At 35.4% G+C, this 17896-nt stretch overlaps 1 protein-coding gene and 1 long non-coding RNA gene across 2 annotated transcripts; both read left to right on the plus strand.

Annotated features, from left to right (window-relative positions):
- The first annotated feature begins 4134 nt into the window (after nucleotides 1–4134).
- LOC140013305 (uncharacterized) lies at nucleotides 4135–6241 on the plus strand. Its single transcript, XR_011820379.1, has 3 exons — nucleotides 4135–4322; nucleotides 5387–5449; nucleotides 6080–6241. It is a non-coding gene; the product is annotated as an uncharacterized lncRNA (long non-coding RNA).
- Nucleotides 6242–8268: 2027 nt separating this feature from the next.
- On the plus strand, nucleotides 8269–13006 carry LOC113706802 (protein IWS1 homolog 1). The gene is made up of 11 exons (XM_027228814.2): nucleotides 8269–8484; nucleotides 8605–9145; nucleotides 9742–9858; nucleotides 10048–10268; nucleotides 10368–10497; nucleotides 10602–10664; nucleotides 10792–10869; nucleotides 11312–11403; nucleotides 11513–11578; nucleotides 11661–11814; nucleotides 12605–13006. Exons 1-11 carry the CDS (start codon nucleotides 8465–8467, stop codon nucleotides 12701–12703), a joined length of 1581 nt encoding a protein of 526 aa, XP_027084615.1. The 5' UTR covers nucleotides 8269–8464; the 3' UTR covers nucleotides 12704–13006.
- The last annotated feature ends 4890 nt before the right edge of the window (nucleotides 13007–17896 follow it).

The raw sequence follows: 17896 nt of genomic DNA on the forward strand, positions 1-17896 counted from the left end.
TGTTTCTTCTTTTCTTTTTTCTCCTTTTTCCTCTTTCTCACCCCGCCACTAGTCTGACTCCTTTCCTACTGTCACTGCCGGACAATAGCAACAGCAGGAGACGTAGAAGAGAAAGCAAAAAAAAAAAATGTAGCCAGTGTTGGCTGCGGCGAAGGTGGTGGTGGGTTGAGGTGAGAGGAGAAAGAAAAAGAAATAAAAAAAAGAAATTTTTTTGCATATTTTTTGGCTATTTTGAGATCTATATTTTAAAAATTTTAAGGACTTTTTTATGTTATCGTAGGTAAAGTTATTAAAAAATTTGTAGTTGAAAATTTTGGAAAAAAAACTTATTGCCAAACAGGCCAGAGTTGTGAGTGCAAACAAGTTAGCGTTACAAACGAATTAAATCAAATCAAATTTTGGCCTAATTGAACTAAGTTTCGACTCAATTTTATCATGTTCAAACTCAACGAACTTTCAACATAAAATTTGACCTTAAGATCGATCTCAAATTCAAACTCGAGCTTAACTATCGGGGTTAAATTCGAGCCTAATCGAGTTTAAAAAATAAAAAATAATCTTTTTAAATTTAAAAAATGAATAAAATAGTCATTTTTCTTTAATAAATAATAAAAAATAGGAATATATATGTACTTTCACTATTAAAATAAAAAATTACACACACGTGCACGCTCAAGCGCACACACACGTATATATATATTGTATGTATGTATTTGAGTCAGCTCACGAGTTGAGTTCGATAACTTAATCAACTTGAACTCAATGTTGATCGAATTTGGATCAAGTTTGACTGAGTTCAAGTCAAACTTTGACCAAATCGGCTTACGAGCGCTCGTGAGCGACTTAATTCGTTTACAATCCTAATGACTCAATATTGATTGAATTCGAGTCGTACTTTGATTGAACAAACTTACGAGTGCTCATAAACGATTTGATTCATTTACAACCCTAATGGTAACCACGCATATTCATACCTATGTGAATAGGAGGATTTGATTAATTTGTTGAAAGGGTTAAAAAAGGAAAAGAAAACGAAAGTCTCTTTCTTATGGCCTTTTAACATGGAAAAAAGGAATAAAGCACTTGGATTCTTTAAACATTTGACTGAAACAAGACATATAATTGAGAACATTTTTTGGAAGGTAATATTGATGTTTGTGTTGTCCTTAAAATAACCCGCTTGGATTGCTATTTTTTTAGAGGTTTTTGTAGAAAAATGTACTATATCAATGTGAATAATGTAACGTAAAAAAATGATTGAAAAATATGTTCACGAAAAATATAAAGATTTTTTGAGAAAAAAATGCTTTCCAATTAAACACTCTAATATGAAATAATATTTTATACACTGGCAGTGTAGTAATTTTTTACATTAGTAGCTATTGTTGTACACCACATGTATGATTTGAATTTTAAATTTGAATTCATGTTATATGGTATGATTTAAACCTACCAGTGTAAAAAAAATGTATACATTAACGGTCTATAAAAAGTTGATGCCTTTAATATATGCAAAAATGTTAACCTTGAGCTTTTCCAAAATAGTACAAGAGACCAAATTTACAAAAAAAGGCTTGGACCAAGCCTTTTTTTTCCTCTTTTTGACAAACTATGATTTTACGACTGACCAGACTATTGGTCACCAAGAAAGGAGTAACGGAACGAGCTGAGTATTTTGTCCAATCTTCCATGTTTGTTGCAAAACTATTTGCCTTCCCTACCATTTAACTTACATCCAAGTATAAACCTTTAACAAACATCTAAGAATTTAACCAATAGCCCTTAAATTTTGATGCAAGAACATAGGGCTGACTAATAAGTAATTATCAAGATTAATTCGCAGATCAATGTAGTAGATGAAACAAATTAGTTTCTACTATTAGAATATCTGATTTTTATTCTTATATGGATCAATTCGCTCATATACCATCTTATAAGCATATGAGTCCATAGTTCACACGTACAATTCATCGGTGGATCATTTCACAATCATGCGATTGTATACGTGTGAGATTCACATTGCTTGTAAGATGATCTATGAATGAACTAGATATACAGAGACCTTTTTCAAAAAATTTCAAGAAGTTTGTATCGTGAAAAAACCAAAATATTTACTAACCAATCATATGTCTAATAAACCATTAGTCTTTGGGCCGGTGGCCACTACTAAGCCATTTAAGGCTTAATTGCCACATTAAGTAGTTTCTTAAAAAATTCAGACGAGTCCGATAATGGTTCAATCCCCACCAGCTCCTCTAGATCCAGTTAAATTTCCCCCTTAGAATATGATAGTATAGTTAAAATGACGGTTGACAAAAATAAAAATAAAAATAAAAATCGTATGCCTAATACGAACACGCGTACACCTATCAAAAATGGCATTTGATTAACTTCCTAAAAGCAAACTCTAAAGGGCTCAAACCTGTGTTCTCCTGAAGTTGGAGAAAACTCATCTCTAGTTTTAAGGCCTAAAACTCATCTTAAGCCAATGTTCACAACCAACAACCCTAAAAGACATTTTCATGCAATGAAATCAATAGATTTTTAAGCTTAGCTATAGTTATCTTGTTGTTTCCGACTTTTGCCCTAATTGATCTACCAAAAATGAATAAATAAGTAAAAAAGTTTTGCTCTTAAGTTTATTTTCTACTTTCCCAAATGAATCAAGCAAATGTAGGGGAAGATTCTCTAAGGTTTCCAAAGACCAATAAATTCCAATACACCGTTCCAAAATGAGCACACAACAGAATGCTGTTTATTCATCACTGTATCTTTTATACAGCATTTTTTAGACACTTGATATGTGTGTAATTACCAATCTTTTGATTCTTTTAGTGTAAAAAATAAATGGAGATTAGTTTTATGTGAAATAATTTTATTGACTTTATGTGTTTTTTAAGATCAATCTTTTTACACTGACAGTACTAACAGTATATACACTGTTAGCGCTCGATGAATAACAACTATGCAAATTTTGAAATTAAAATTGAACTTCTATACATATGTCGTAGATCTAATGATGATAGTGTATACACTGTCGGTGTATATAAAATTTTCTATTTTTTCTTTTCTTTTCTGAGTTTCAACACAAATGTAATATGATAAGTAGAAGGATTAGTGCTTATGCTGCTAAGTTAGTACAAGATGAAGAATATTTAAATCCTCAGTGTCTCGCGACACTCTTGTAAAGCTCAATATGAGCCTTTACTCAAGTTGTATAGCTTGTTTTTTATATTAATAATATTTCTAATGTTTCGGTAAAAATAAAATAAAATTTGGCAATGCATAGACCGGTAAAAGCCCTAAAAGTAGGACGCTTTTATGGGTAGAATTTGCAAAAAAAAAACAAAAGGAAAAGAAAAGAAAAAGAAAGTGGTACAATGCCTAATGAAATAGGGATAATTGGTAAAATATTAAGTGGCATTTTTTTTTCTTAACACCAATACATATATTGGAAATGTTTAGAAAGAGACTTAAGATTCAATCCATTTCAAGATCAAGGCGTACAAGGATTAGATAGGTTTATACTAGGTTTTTAACTGGTAACAAGATTCGAATATGCCTTGTTTGTATTGTCATTTTCTAAAAAAAAATACATTTCTTATTAATATATTTTTCAATCATATTTTTATCTCACATACATCAAATTATTACAATTGCTACAGTATATTTTTCTTAAAAAACTCCAAAAAAATTGTGAGAACTCGAAAATTTTCACATTTTCTAAGTATTATTTTATCTCTTTGCCTACATTTTTATATTGTCCTTTAAAATATTAAATTTTCTATACATTTTATAAGTAAGTATTATTTTTAAATTATTTTCATAGTATAAGTTAGTGTACGTTAAATTAAAGTGCATTATAGACGTGGGACCCGCTACTGTGGTAAGTGTGATAAAATTTTGCTGACTAAGTGATTTTTGTATAAAGAGATATTACTGTAGAAAGTGCTAGGAGGTAATTGGAGGTTAGCTAGATAGGTTAACCATTGGTAGATAAAAGGATGAGAACAAAACCCTTAAAGTGCCAAGTGTCGCAAACCAATTGAAAGTTGGACTTTGACCTAATTCTTACATTTACTAAATATCCAATTTTGACCCAATTTTCTCCCATTTTTCTTTGTCTTGGCCGGCTGTTTTGAGGAGAAAAACAAGAGAGAAAAACTCCATTTTCTACTTCACTTGCTAGCTTGGATCTTGAGTTTTAGCCAACCAAATTGGAAACTACACCATACAAGTGCTCACTAAGGAACCTTAAAGGCTTTGGTAGAGTTATTTTGGAGGAGGAAAGACTAAGCTACCATTTTCCTTGAGGTTTCAAGGTAATTTGATAAGAACATTTTCTTTTGTTCCTAGTAGTTGTAAATTAGTGGCTTGTGGTTGCCACTTTGGTAGTTTTATGTAAAATTTCTGGGTTAGAAGTAGTGATGTGTGGATTTTCAGTTTTCTTAGAGAATTTTCTGCCTCATATGATGATTGATGGTTAGCCATGTTTTACTAGTTTTGATATGTGAAAAATCTAGTGTTTTGGTGTTAGTTTCATTTGCCCAAAGAAATTTCAACTTGGGGTGCATCAATTTCAGTTTTAGGGTTCATAATTTGAGCATGATTAGGGTTAGTTTTGGAGCTAGCAATTGGTTGTTTTTTAAGGGGTTTAATAGCCTATGATGTATATGTGAAATTTGGTTGATTGTTATGAGATTTAGTAGTTGGTTGTAACATGGAAAGTAAAGGAAAAACAAGGGAAGTGCTGCTGAAATTTTCCGCAGGAACTCTTGAGCAGTTTTGGGAAATTTGCTATATCTTGTTGTAAAAATATCAAAATTGAGTTCCGTTTGTTGCTTTTAAACTATATTCATAGAGCTATAAACCGTGAAAATTTCAGACCCTGGTTCTATTTGTCCGATTTATGGTGATTTTTCAAATTTGACTGAAATTGCATACCTATTCTGTCTTTTACTGGATAAAACAGCAATTTGAAACTCGAATTTGACTGACTTGTAATCTGAATCTTATAAATGTGTCTTCTGAGAAATTGTACCCCTTTAAATTTATTTTTCGACGGTATAAATTTTATCAATTTTAGATTTAAGAATCTTAAGATATGATTTTTCAAATGATGGTGCGCAAAACTGGAAAATCCTGTTTTCCTATAAGTGTCCTTACTCTCATTTTCCACATTAAGTTCGGAGTTAGTAAATCATTGTAGGTATGGTTTTGGTATAAGTGAAGGGTTTGGAGTCATTTATGTTCTTAAGATCAACCGTTACCTTTTTACTCTAAAGCCGCCTTTTTATCTCCTTGTACTAGTAGTTATTCGGATTTTCTTTGATTCAGCTAAACTTTGGATGGTTGAACCGTAATATTTTCTCTTGGTTATTCTTAGGGTTTTTTGGTGATTGAGGGTGTTATCCGGAAGGATACTTTGGACGTTATTTTACTTAAATAGGTAAGTGTTATTTGTACATTATGCTTCCAATGACTATGTGGATTGTTGTGACTATGTGGCTATTTGTGAATGTTCGATTAAATGTTAAATGTTTTCAATGATTTCTAAAAATGAATTTTACTAGGCGAGTGTGTATTTTATCACGCTTGACTTAAATGAATGTGAAATTTTCAATGATTAAATGATTATATGTTTACATACTACTTGTGCATAAATGTAAGATTTTTGGCTGAATTGGACTCTTGCCCTTCGTTGCCGGTCGACTCGAGCCACAAGCAGATTTGGTCGGGGCGATTGGTGACCCTGGATTAATATTTGGTATACTCGATTATGACCACGAAGTCTGGTGAAGACCGGCCAATGACCAGTAGGGGGAAAATAAAATGAAGGAATGAATGTCAAGAACAATGGAGGAGTTTTCACTTACAAATATTTTTTTTTAATGATTGAAGGAATAATGAAAATGGTCGGTGAATGAATGAACGAATGGCTCCACGTGAGCATGTATCCCTTTAATGAATGTGCTATCATTACTTTTGTGTAAATGTTTTCTGGATTATTTGCTATTCAATGCTTAAATGTCCTGGACTGGGCTTTTAGCTCATTTTATTAGTTTTGTTTTCCTTACAGGGGATGCGAGCGAGGGCGTGAGTCCTGTACGGACTAGCTTGGTTTAGTTTTTTTGAATTTCTTTTTATTGTACTCGCGCTAGTGCTTGGATAAGGTTGGATGTATTGGGAACTTAAAATTTTTGTTATAATTGGGATTGTATTTCTATTTGAATGGATATTAATGTAAGTATATGTTTCAAGTTTAGGAATTGTTATTTCGCTTAATCTCGAGGTTATATCTTTTCACTTGAAGAAAACGATTGAGTTCTGACGAGAGTTGAGCAGGCAGTCCGCCGAATCCTTTGGTTCGCCTTAGGGGGAGCAATCAAAACAGGTGAACATAAAGGCCAAATGCGTCACGATATGTTGATTGAAGTTACACTATGAAATTCTATTTGGATCCAGGAGTTTTTCAAATACTATAAAAATTTTTAAAAAGTAGTCTAAATTTTTTTATTGTTTAAAAAATATTTCAAAATATATTTTAAAAACTTTACTACTCTTTAAATATTTCAAAATATTTTCTAAAAATATCTCAAAATATAATCTAAAAACCCTGCTATAGTAAAATTTTTCAAAAATACCATAAAAAATAGCTAATTCAAACCGATATTCGCAAGGGGGTCTTTCAAATAGCCTTCGGAGATTCCTATATTGAAACTTCAAATTTAGCACTACTGCTCCAGCAATCATATAGTAGGATCTCCCTAAAGAATATACCATCTATTCCAAATGCACCTGGACTTTGGTTAAACACTGGGTGCAATTTATTATCTCATGGAGTAGTAGCTTATATGAATAGGAATGGAAAATCTCAAAAGAGTGAGTCATTATTATGAAGAAAACTACTTTTAACAAAAAGGGTTTTAATTCGATTGAAAAAACTGTAGCTTTATATTTGTGAAAGATTAAAGTATCCATAATGAAACGCATTGCAAGGAAACACGCATACTAATCTGCCCCCTAAACCTCCAATTTTGATTCAGTCCTTCCCATCTAATTTGGATGCTTGTTCCACTTCGAGTATTAGAAAAGAGATGTCGCACTTTAACAAACATTAAACCTTATGGTACTGTATGGTTTGAGGGCCAAAATGTTCAAACCTTTTCATTAAAGGGCCTTGTCCGTGTGATTAGCAAATTCATAAAACTATAGTTAAAAAGTCCTTTTGGCCTAAGTTAAGCTAGGATTAGATGAACAATTTAGATAAACAATAAGTGATAAATGATTGGAATAATCCAAATTTCCATTTATCCTTTATTATTCAAGTTTCATTTTAAAAAGCCACATTAAATTGGACTTTGTTAATATAGATTAAAAAAATTTATAGAAGTACTAGTAAATTGGTCCAATTTGGCTTTGGGATAATTTCATATATATATATATATATATATATATATCGGATTTTTGATAATTTCACTTAGCACTCTGGAAGTTTAAAAAAGTACACCTACTTCTATTGAGCTGCGGCTTTTGGTAACCAAGCATTGGACTTGGTAAAAAATTTACATGAAAATCCTAAATGTCCTCAGGTTATAAAGTTTATATTACTTATCCCAAACATTTGTAAAACAAATTAGCCCAAATGTAAAGAAAGAGCAATTTCTAATAATCATTTATTGTCTGATAAGCAATAATAATAGTCCTATCACTATTGACAAGTTTGGATTGCCATTTTTCTTTAAAATTTTTATATTTTTCATAAATATATTTCCCGATTATGTTTTTATTTTACGTGTATCAAATCGTTATAATATATTTTTCTACAAAATTTTTAAAAAATAGGAATTCCAACGGGCTATTTCTCATAGTGCTATATATATATGTGTGTGTGTGTGTGTATATTGGAGAAGTAAGTATTATCATAATTCTATCAGAGTGTGGTGAATTTCTTTTTGAGTTATTCTTGCTTTTAATACAGAAAAAAAAAAAGATTGACAAAAAAGAATAGTCACATTCAAATTTTTTAGGAAAAATGTCATTAGTCTAACATTTGACAGTGGAGGTGGCTATAATTTTTAAAATTTCTGAGAGAGCTCAGTGAAATTGTCCGAAGAATATTTCTGAAAATTTCCATTTGAATTTAGGAGAATATACCAAACTCAACTGAGCCAAGTTGGAAATAGTCGCCACAGTAATAAATTAATAATAATACACCAAAACAAAGGTATAACTAATAATAAAAAATAATAATACGCTCTTTTTTTTGGCACTTTTTCTTCTCCATTTTTTATCCTTTGTCCCTCGTCTGCGTGATCTTCATCACAGCACCGCCCTACTCATCCCTACATACACGACATCTATATATATTTATATAGTGTATATCTCTGCATATCGATCTCTATTTATTGAATCCAAATTTCTTTTTCTCATTCCCTCAGTTTCATCTGTAATCTCTCAAATTATGGGCTACGAAAACGACCCGTAAGTTATCATTCCTTTCTTTTCTCTGTCAATTTAGGGTTAGGGTTTCAAATTCAATCACTCTTTTTTTGCTTTTTTTTTCCCCGAATTTGATTTGGTTTCTTTTTGCTGTGTTTTTAGGTATAGAGATGAAGATGGAGAGCCATTGATGGATTACGACGGTGATGTCAACTCCGATCATGAACAGGACCAGCAGCAGCATCATCATCTCCTCGACGAGGATGAGGAGAACGATGACGGTTGGAACCGCAGGGAGCGGTCGCCGCCTACTCCGGTCCACGATGAGTACAAATCAAAGCCACGAAAGCGGCTGATTAAGAAGTCGTCTGCGAGAGAGCCAGTGGCGGATTTTCTGCCGAGGGACGATGATGCGGGTGATTTTGGGGTTGGAGAGGAGGATGACGTAGCGGGTTTGGTGAGGGATGAGTCGGAGGACGGAGGGGGGCCGTCGTCGTCTTCTGGAGGTGGAGGTGGTGGGAAGAGGAAGAGGTTGGGGAAGGAGAGTGGTGGTGGAGAGAGGAAGAAGAAGGAGAAGAGGAGGGAAGGGAAAGGGGAGAAGAAGTTTAAGGTGAGAAAAGCAGGGCATTCTGGAGGAGGGAGGTCGAGGGATTATGAAGATGAGGAGGGGATGTGGAAAACGGTTGCTGGAGAGAATTCTGAGGTTTGTGGGTTATTTAATTGTGTTAAAAGTATTTTGTCTTTTCGTCACTGCTATCCTGTTTGAGATTCTTGAATTGGTCTTCTTGGCATTCGTAGAACATAACTCAACGTGCATTTTGCAATTTTTGATTCCTAGAGACATTTTGGGGAATGTAAGAGTTGGTTATTTGCCAAGTTCAGTGGTTTGTGATGCTGGGCTTCTAGATTGCGATGTAGTAGTGGAATTGCTAAATCAGGAACTTTGATGTGCCATTGTATATGGTATGTGGGAGTTTGTGTAATTCTTTTGCAAGAATGAAAATTAAATGGAAAGATTGAATGTAGGACATAGTTTGAGTGGACAAATTTTGGTTCTGTAGACTTGGGAATCCTACATTGCCAAACTGGATGCCAATTTCTCTCTGCAGTTGACACTTCACTTATGCAATAATTGGCTGCATATTGATGAGAGCATATTTATTAACCCCCTCGTACACTTGCAGGATTACTCAACGTCTAGTAATGGCATGTGATTATGGTGGCATTTTCAGATGGTTTTCCTTTCTCATTCGTATTACTTAAGTGGAACAGTGTTTAATTGATCTCAATATGATTTAGGATGACCGAGAAGGTGTTAGGACGCTGGATGATGATAACTTCATAGACGACACTGGTGTGGATCCCGCTGACCGATATGGAAGTGACCGTGAACATTCTCCTAGCAATGTGCCCCAGGTTAGGATGCAGGGATTGCTTGTGTCATAGCATGATATTTTATTACTGGTCTTGTGATCATCCTCTAGAGAGTCCTCTGAGTTAGAGTTCAACTTGAAAGGAATGCAACTTGTAGGGTTTTTTGCAGCTTACTTTTCCATGACTCTTGAAATAATTGCTTATAAATGCCTCTTGTCATGTCATTGATAGGCCGAAGAAGGAGAGGAGGATGAGGAAATCAAGCAGCTCTTTAAAAAGGGCAAGAAAAAGAAGAAAAATGAAAAAAGTGCTTCAGAGATTGCATATCTGGTCGAGAGTGTCATGGCTGAACTTGAAGTTGTTGCTGAAGCTGATGCAGACCTAAATAGACAGAATCAGCCTGCGATAATTAAACTGAAGAAGCTGCCTCTTCTTACAGAGGTGCTTTCAAAGTGAGTGCCCTTTTCATATTTGTCTCCCAGTTCATGTTCACGTTGCATTTAATTAACTTTTACTCTCATTAATGATGGCATTTACTCCTCATGATTCAGGAAGCAGTTGCAACAAGAATTTTTAGATCATGGAGTTTTGAATATATTGAAAAACTGGCTTGAGCCCCTTCCTGATGGAAGCTTACCCAATATTAACATCCGTGCAGCAATTCTGAAGATTCTTACAGATGTATGAACATTGTTTCCTCATTGTTAGTATTACTTATCTTTGAAATTCACATTGTCTTCTTTTTTGGTCAAATCGGATCTAAGGAAATACCATGTATGCTGCAGTTGCCAATTGATTTAGAGCAGCACGATAGAAGAGAGCAATTAAAGGGAAGTGGTCTTGGAAAGGTCAGGATTCTCCCTCATTAGCAAGAATTTGCAAATTGAATTCTTTGCCCTAGTTTGCTATACTTTTGTAGTGGGATTCTACTAGTATCTATTATTTATTAATTTATTTGTTGATTTTGTGGTGCAGGTTGTTATGTTTCTATCAAAATCGGATGAAGAGACTACTGCCAACCGGAAACTTGCAAAGGACTTGATTGATAAATGGGTAATGTGAATTTCACATCTCCAAATTTTCTGTTTCTTTCTATTTTGTGCTACTTTTCATTGACCACTTTTTCTTGCCATTTGTTGTATGAAGGGTAAAGGGGAAGGTAGTGTGCTAGGAGCAACTGCTTCTCATTTCATGGTCCATGGATATTTAACATGAGTCATTAGGAGAGAAACCTATTATGGATGAGAAATTGGCTTTCAAGGAAACCTCAGTCTCATTTGTATATAATAGATGTCAATTGATGTAGTAATTTGCCTTGAAATACAGCTACAAGAATTTACAGCCAATTTGCTTTAGTCATTGCAAGTTCTGTTTCTTTTTCTTGCCAAACTTGCTTGCAGATCTTTGCATTTGTGCCATTTTCTACTACTCGTTCATTTTGGCTTATATGGCCTTAAAATGGGCATTATTCTGGACCTCTAAATTTTTGATGCAGAGTCGACCCATATTCAATAAGAGCACAAGGTTTGAAGACATGCGAAACTTTGAAGATGAGAGGGCTGCATTTAGGAGGCCATCTGTTAAAAAGTATATTGATCTTTGGTCTTTCTTTCTTTTTATATTCTTCCCTTTGTAGATCTCAAAATATCTTGTTCCGTCGAATTAATGGTTACCACTTCTTGTGAAATTGTTTCAGGCCAATGAGTAAAGGTGCAGGAATGGAATCCAGAGATGACGATCTTGATTTAGCTGGCTACTCACAGTAAGACTTTTGCTAATTTATGTGAGATTTCCCATAGTAATATGCCCTATCTTCAGGTTTGATTTGTATGAGGTTTTTTTAGGGGATCAAAATCTGGCCAGTCATCTTCTAGACAACATGCCTCTAGACCTGAAGCCATGTCTATGGATTTTGTGGTACGACCCCAATCCAAGGTTGATCCTGAAGAAGTTAGGGCCCGGGCTAAACAAATTGTTCAAGATCAGCGTCGTCTGAAGGTGGCTCTTCTTCCTCTAATTGTTTGGAAAGGATTTATGGTGCAGGTTAATGTAATTATATTCTAGTAACCATGCTATATACATATGTCGAGGAGTAAATCTCTCAAGTGTTCCTTTAAACTTCATTATCTTGAATGCCTGAAGCCCAATAATGGATACACCAGGTATGTTTTCCTAGCAATTTTTACCATGTTTTAGACTCTGTTTGCATTAGAAAGTTATATACAGATCAATGAACTTATGGACATTGAATCATGCAACAAGATTGGATGATAAAAGTTTTCATGCAGAGGTAGCTTGTGTCTTTTCTTGGAATCTCTGGTGGGAAATTTTTTCCTCTTCTGTAGCAATTTCTAGTAGCGTGTGTTTATTTGATACATTTATTACTAGCAAGTTATTTAGGGGGTCGAGAAGGGAAAGTTCCTGTTTTGCGATTAACCTTTCATGTTAGCCTGAGAATAAGGTGGATTTTAGCATTCTCTAGGGAGTTAGCCCGAGAATAAGGTGGATTTTCATCTTAGTTTGTTGCTGAAATCATCAAGTGAGTTGGTCATATGCAGATTCATTTTTCGTAATGTTTGTTGAGGTTTCATTTTTTGCTGTTACATTTTGTACTCTCTCTTATGGGCAGGGTACCATGTAGTTTTATACCTTCTGATATGGTATTCTTGTTTCACTGTTTAACTTTTTAGACGAGTCCTCCCTCCCCTTTCACCTGCCTAAGGCTTGTAGTCAGTCTCCCCTTGAAAAGGGAAAATGGATAGATAATAATGATTCAAGTTTCTTGCAGATGAATAAGAAGTTGCAGCAGTTGAAAGCTCCGAAGAAAAAGCAGCTGCAAGCTACAAAACTCAGCGTGGAGGGTCGTGGGATGGTTAAATACTTGTAATTGCGGTGCTTATTTGTTTATTGGGTTGGCTGAAAAATGTGATGCCTCTCCTCTGTGTTAACTTGCGCGCTTATTGCATGAAGTGGAAACATCAACACGTAGTTGTGGTCCCTTGGCCAGTCATACTGGTGTAACTTTCTTGAGCGACTAAAAAACTTGACGGTTTCTTCATTCTGCAGTCATGTTGGAGAGTTCTTCAGACGGACATAACTGGCTTAAGTACCGGTTTGTGCAGATTCTGAAGTGTATTCGAATATCATTTCTGGTTTTCTTATATATATGACCTTCATGGTTATTTCTTAAGCACCTGTCGACTAGCTGTGGCTCATTGATACTTTTTCTTTTTTTCCATAAGCGGCAGATGTGGCTCATTGATACTTGATAAATGCAAAGCTGTAACTAAATAGTGTATTGTCCATGGAACCAAGAATTCAGAAAACAGTTTTCCATTGCAATGAATCATGAAATGATTCTGTGCAGCTTTTTTTGGTGTAAAACCTGTTGATTCACTTGGCCTTCTATATGAGAGAGTATGGTTTTTAATTTTATGGAAGCATAGGTTTTTTTTTTGGTCAAAACAGCAACATTTCATTTACAATCGTCAAATTACATTGCTTGGAGCAACAGCTCCTCCACGTCTGCTTGAACACACTCAAGCAACCAAATTGGAAAACTACCTTTTCAATTAGCAATTGCTCTTAAGTTTAGAGCAAATCTTGCTAACTTGATCCCTCAAGCAACCAAATTGGAAAACTACCTTTTCAATTAGCAATTGCTCTTAAGTTTAGAGCAAATCTTGCTAACTTGATCCCAACAGAGTTAGTCTCCCTTCTCACAAAGAAGAAACAACATTCCTCAAAATTATATTTTAGCAGCCTTATATCCTGCAGAATTGTGGAAATAATTACATCCTCCATGTCCTTCTCTATCTTGTCTATTACAGTCTTGCAGTCAGACTCTGATAATTCTCTCTCATACTTCCAGTGCAGCTTTAACCATCGCAGTTTTGATTGCCAGAGCTTCCTCGAGTTTTGGTTCAGTGTACGTGAAGGAGGGACATGCCCATGTAGCCACCTGCTTTCCCTTCCAATATCTAGCAATAATTCCCCAACTTGTTCTTTTTGTCTGTTGGTTCAGTGCTACGTCTGTATTTAGCTTAATCCATCCTTTGTCGGGAGCATACCATCTTCCTGGTTTCCTCTCCATCTGTTGTAGTTCCACCTCTTCCTCTTTTTCTTTTTCCTGTATTTTTTGGTATTCCATCCACTCTGTCAGTGCTGTATTCACTACTGTTAGTGGACATCTCCCCTTCCCATTGAAATTTATCTCATTCCTTGCCTTCCAAATTTGCCATAACAGGTTGATTGTGAATGTAATATGCTCTTTCCCCTTCTCCCTTGCAATAGCTTCCACCAACTCAGACCATCAAAGCCAAAATTTTCCTTTCAAGTTTTCCAGCCCACCCCATTGTATTGGTGCTACTTTCTAGATCTTTTCTGAATGACTGCATAGGAATAGCATATGTTCTATCGATTCTGAGTATATACCACAACATTTACATAATGGATTTGATTCCTTCATTGATTGGTAGAATGCCCTTCATACACTTATAGATAAAATGTTTTAGTTTATGCTTCATCTTTAGGTTCCATAGTACTTTCTATTCTTTAGCATTGACCTCACTTCTACTTCCTGATTCCTCATTGCTTCCTCCTACAGATCTATATCCGGACTTAACTGTGTATTCTCCAAAGGCAGAATGCACCCAGAATAGCCTATCCTTTGTTTCCCGAAGACTTAAAGAGATCTTCATAATCATCTCCCTATCCTCCTCAACAAACACTTTTTTCACTAGCTTATCATTCCAGCTACCATCTTTGATCAGTTCACTAACTTTACACAATCCCAATACTGGGTCTCTTTGTGTGCTCACCTTCCCTCCTGCCACCTCTGGGATCCATCATTTCAAATATCTATTGTTTTCCCATTTTCCACCCTCTTTCTCACCCTTTCATCAAATAAAGGCCTCGCACTCAAAATGCTTTTCCATCACCAAAAATCAGTGCTTCTCCTTTTCATTTTCCAAATTGAAGTACCTTTGAAATATTTGGCTTTAAGGATTTTACTCACTAATAAATTTGGCCTTGTAAGTATCCTTCATAGCTGCTTAGCCAAAAGTGCCTGATTGAAGTTTTCTAAATCTTTAAAGCCTAGGCCCCCATTTTGTTTCACTTCAGACAGCTTCCCCCATCCTATCCAATGCATCTTCCTTTCCTCTCCTATACTTTCCCACCAGAACTTTGCCATTTCTCTTCCAATACACTTACATAACTCCTTTGGAAGTTTGCAGCATGACATCACATATGCAACGAGAGCCATAACCACAGATTTTCAATAACACTTCTTTCCCTGCCATGCTTAGCATCTTTTCTCTCCATCCTGATATTTTACTAATCATCTTTTCCTTAACAAAATCAAACACCTGTGTTTTGTATCTTCCAATCACCAATGGTAAACCCAGGTACCTGCTTTGTTTTACTGCCTTCATCTCTCCCAACTTCTCCAGCACTTTCAACCTCTCCCTTTCTTGAACATTCTTATTGAAAAACACTGAGGATTTCTTAGTGTTGATTAGTTGTCCTGAAGCATTACCATACTTCCTTAGTACCTCCATCAGTTGCCCTGCCTCCTTTTCCTTTGTCTTATAGAAGATTAGTGAATCATCTGTAAAAAAGAGATGAGACAGTCTAGGACCACCACAAGACAGTTAAAGGTCTGTCAATTTTCCTTTTCTCACTGCTTGATTGAGCAATGCTGAGAAACCTTCTGCACAAATCAAAAATAAAAAGGAGGACAAAGGGTCTCCTTGTCTGAGTTCCCTAGTTAGTTTGATAAACCTCTTCTTCTCCCCATTAACACTCACTGAATAAGAAACACTAGACATACATATTTTTTTTATAATCCACTCCACCCATTGCTGATAGAACCACATTCTTAACATAAGCTTTTCTTGGAAAATCCATTCCACCCTGTGATATGCTTTAGACATATCTAGTTTGATAGCCACATATCCCTCTTTAACAGATCTTTTATTGTTAAGGAAATGAATGCATTCATGGGCGATTAGAACATTCTCCAGAATTTGTCTGCCAGGAACAAAAACAGAATGATTGGGATTGATGCAGCAATTAATAACTCTTTTTAACCTATTGACTAGGATTTTTGATATGACTTTGTACAGGACATTACACAAACTTATAGGCCTGAATTGAGTAACATTAACAGGGGAATCAACTTTGGGAATCAGGCAGATCAAAGTTTCATTAACAGCTTTTAATAAGTTGCCAGAATGAAAGAAACTTTAAACAGCATTGATCAGATCCATTTTATTAACAGACCAAAATTTTTGAAAAAAGATAGGGGTCATACCATCGAGTCCTGGTGACTGGCTTGGATGCATAGAAAAGATAGCTCTGTAAATTTCCTGCTCTGTCACTGGTAAGGTAAGTTGCTTGTTCTTCACACTGGTTATAGACTGTGGGATCTCATTTAAGATGTCATCTAACCCCTGAGGTTCTTCAAAGGTAAAAATGTCTTTGAAGTATTGGATTATCTTAGCTCCAGTTTCCTTCTCATCTTTACACCAGTCCCCACCCCTTTTCTGTATGAGACCAATCCTATTCCTCTTTTTCCTGCCAGCCACACATGCATGAAAATAGTTGGTATTCTTATCTCCTTCCTTTAGCCATTTCTATCTTGCCTTTTGACTCTAATATACCTTTTCGTTTTTATAGGCTTCAGCCAGTCTCTTCTTCAAAGCTACCAATTTGATCCTATTCCCACTCATATTGTTTTCCCTTATATCCTTAATCTCTTTTTTGATCTATATTATAATTCTTCCAAAACTACTCCCCTTCTGCTTACTCCATCTCAATAAGGTCATTCTGCATTGTCTGATTTTGTTCTGTATCCTGAAAAATCTGGACCTTTTGCAATTTGTGCTCCATGTAGATTTTACTACATTCCCCACCTCCTTGTGCTAGAGCTAGTTCTTGTCAAACACAAATCTCTTTTTCCATCTCTTTCCACCAGGTTTTGTGTCCAAAAGTACCATATAGTGATAAGAGGCTTCTTTCTCTAAATGACTGCACCTGGCATTCCTGTAGCTACTGAACCAGCTCCCAGATTCTAACACTCTATCTAACCTTTCTCTAATTTCCCTTCAGGATCCCACCTATTACACCGTGTCCAAGGTTTCCCCTCATAGCCTATATCCACTAGTTCATTATCAATAATGAAATCTCTAAAGTTCTTAAAACTATTGTCGGCTCTATCCCTATCACCCCATTTCTCTCCATTTGATACTATATCATTCATGTCCCTCATAATGACCTACCGCTCACCCCAGACCTGTTTCCTTCTAGACACCACTTTCTATTGTTCTTTCCTAACATTAGCATTTGGACTAGCATAAATGCACACACACCACGATTCGAAATTTGTATCCCTATCATCAATCAGCAATTCTATAGTAAAACTAGTAAACAGAACTTGCTTAACATTAACCTCATTCTTCCATATCATTGCCAAACCACCAGCCAGACCCACAGGATCCACAACAAAGTGATTATCAAACCTTATTTTTTGCTTAACATTATTCAGAACACTCTTTTTATTTGTTGTTTCAGAAAGAAAAACTAGAGAAGGGGAATGGAGTACCACAACCTCCTTCAGTTGGGGAACTGTCAAAGGGCTCCCAACACCTCGACAATTCTACACAAGGGCTCTCTGATAGGGTGTTAATTGTTAGTAATTTTATTGTTAATTTTCCCCTTTGTCCTTGCCAAATATTGTTTAAATTGTTAATATATACTTATTTTTGGTATCTGGACGTAATTTCAGGGAATGGAGTAGAAAACTACAAAAAAGAAAGGAAACAAGAGACAATTGGGCTAGGGCCCACCTTTTGTACTTCATTGGTTCAAGTCCTACGGGAGATAGCATTAGTAATCTTTTTTGGCTTCTAAGATGATCATCGGCGGGGACCATGAGAGGAGAAAAGGCTTTTCTTCATTTGGCCTTTAAGAGAAAAAACGTAGAGAGGCTCAAGACAAGAAGAAGAATTCGGCAGGCTTGTGCTACTTCGTGGGGACCAAAAAACTACATTTTCGGCTGCTGATGAAGAGAAGGCTC

The sequence above is a fragment of the Coffea arabica genome, chromosome 8c (assembly GCF_036785885.1).
Source record: "Coffea arabica cultivar ET-39 chromosome 8c, Coffea Arabica ET-39 HiFi, whole genome shotgun sequence".
Taxonomy (NCBI): domain Eukaryota; kingdom Viridiplantae; phylum Streptophyta; class Magnoliopsida; order Gentianales; family Rubiaceae; genus Coffea; species Coffea arabica.

Coding starts and splice junctions, on each gene's coding strand:
- LOC113706802 (XM_027228814.2), top strand. CDS start 8,465: ATGGGCTACGAAAACGACCC. Junction 10,498..10,601: donor TTCTGAAGATTCTTACAGAT/GTATGAACATTG, acceptor TGTATGCTGCAG/TTGCCAATTGATTTAGAGCA. Junction 11,579..11,660: donor GATTTAGCTGGCTACTCACA/GTAAGACTTTTG, acceptor AGGTTTTTTTAG/GGGATCAAAATCTGGCCAGT.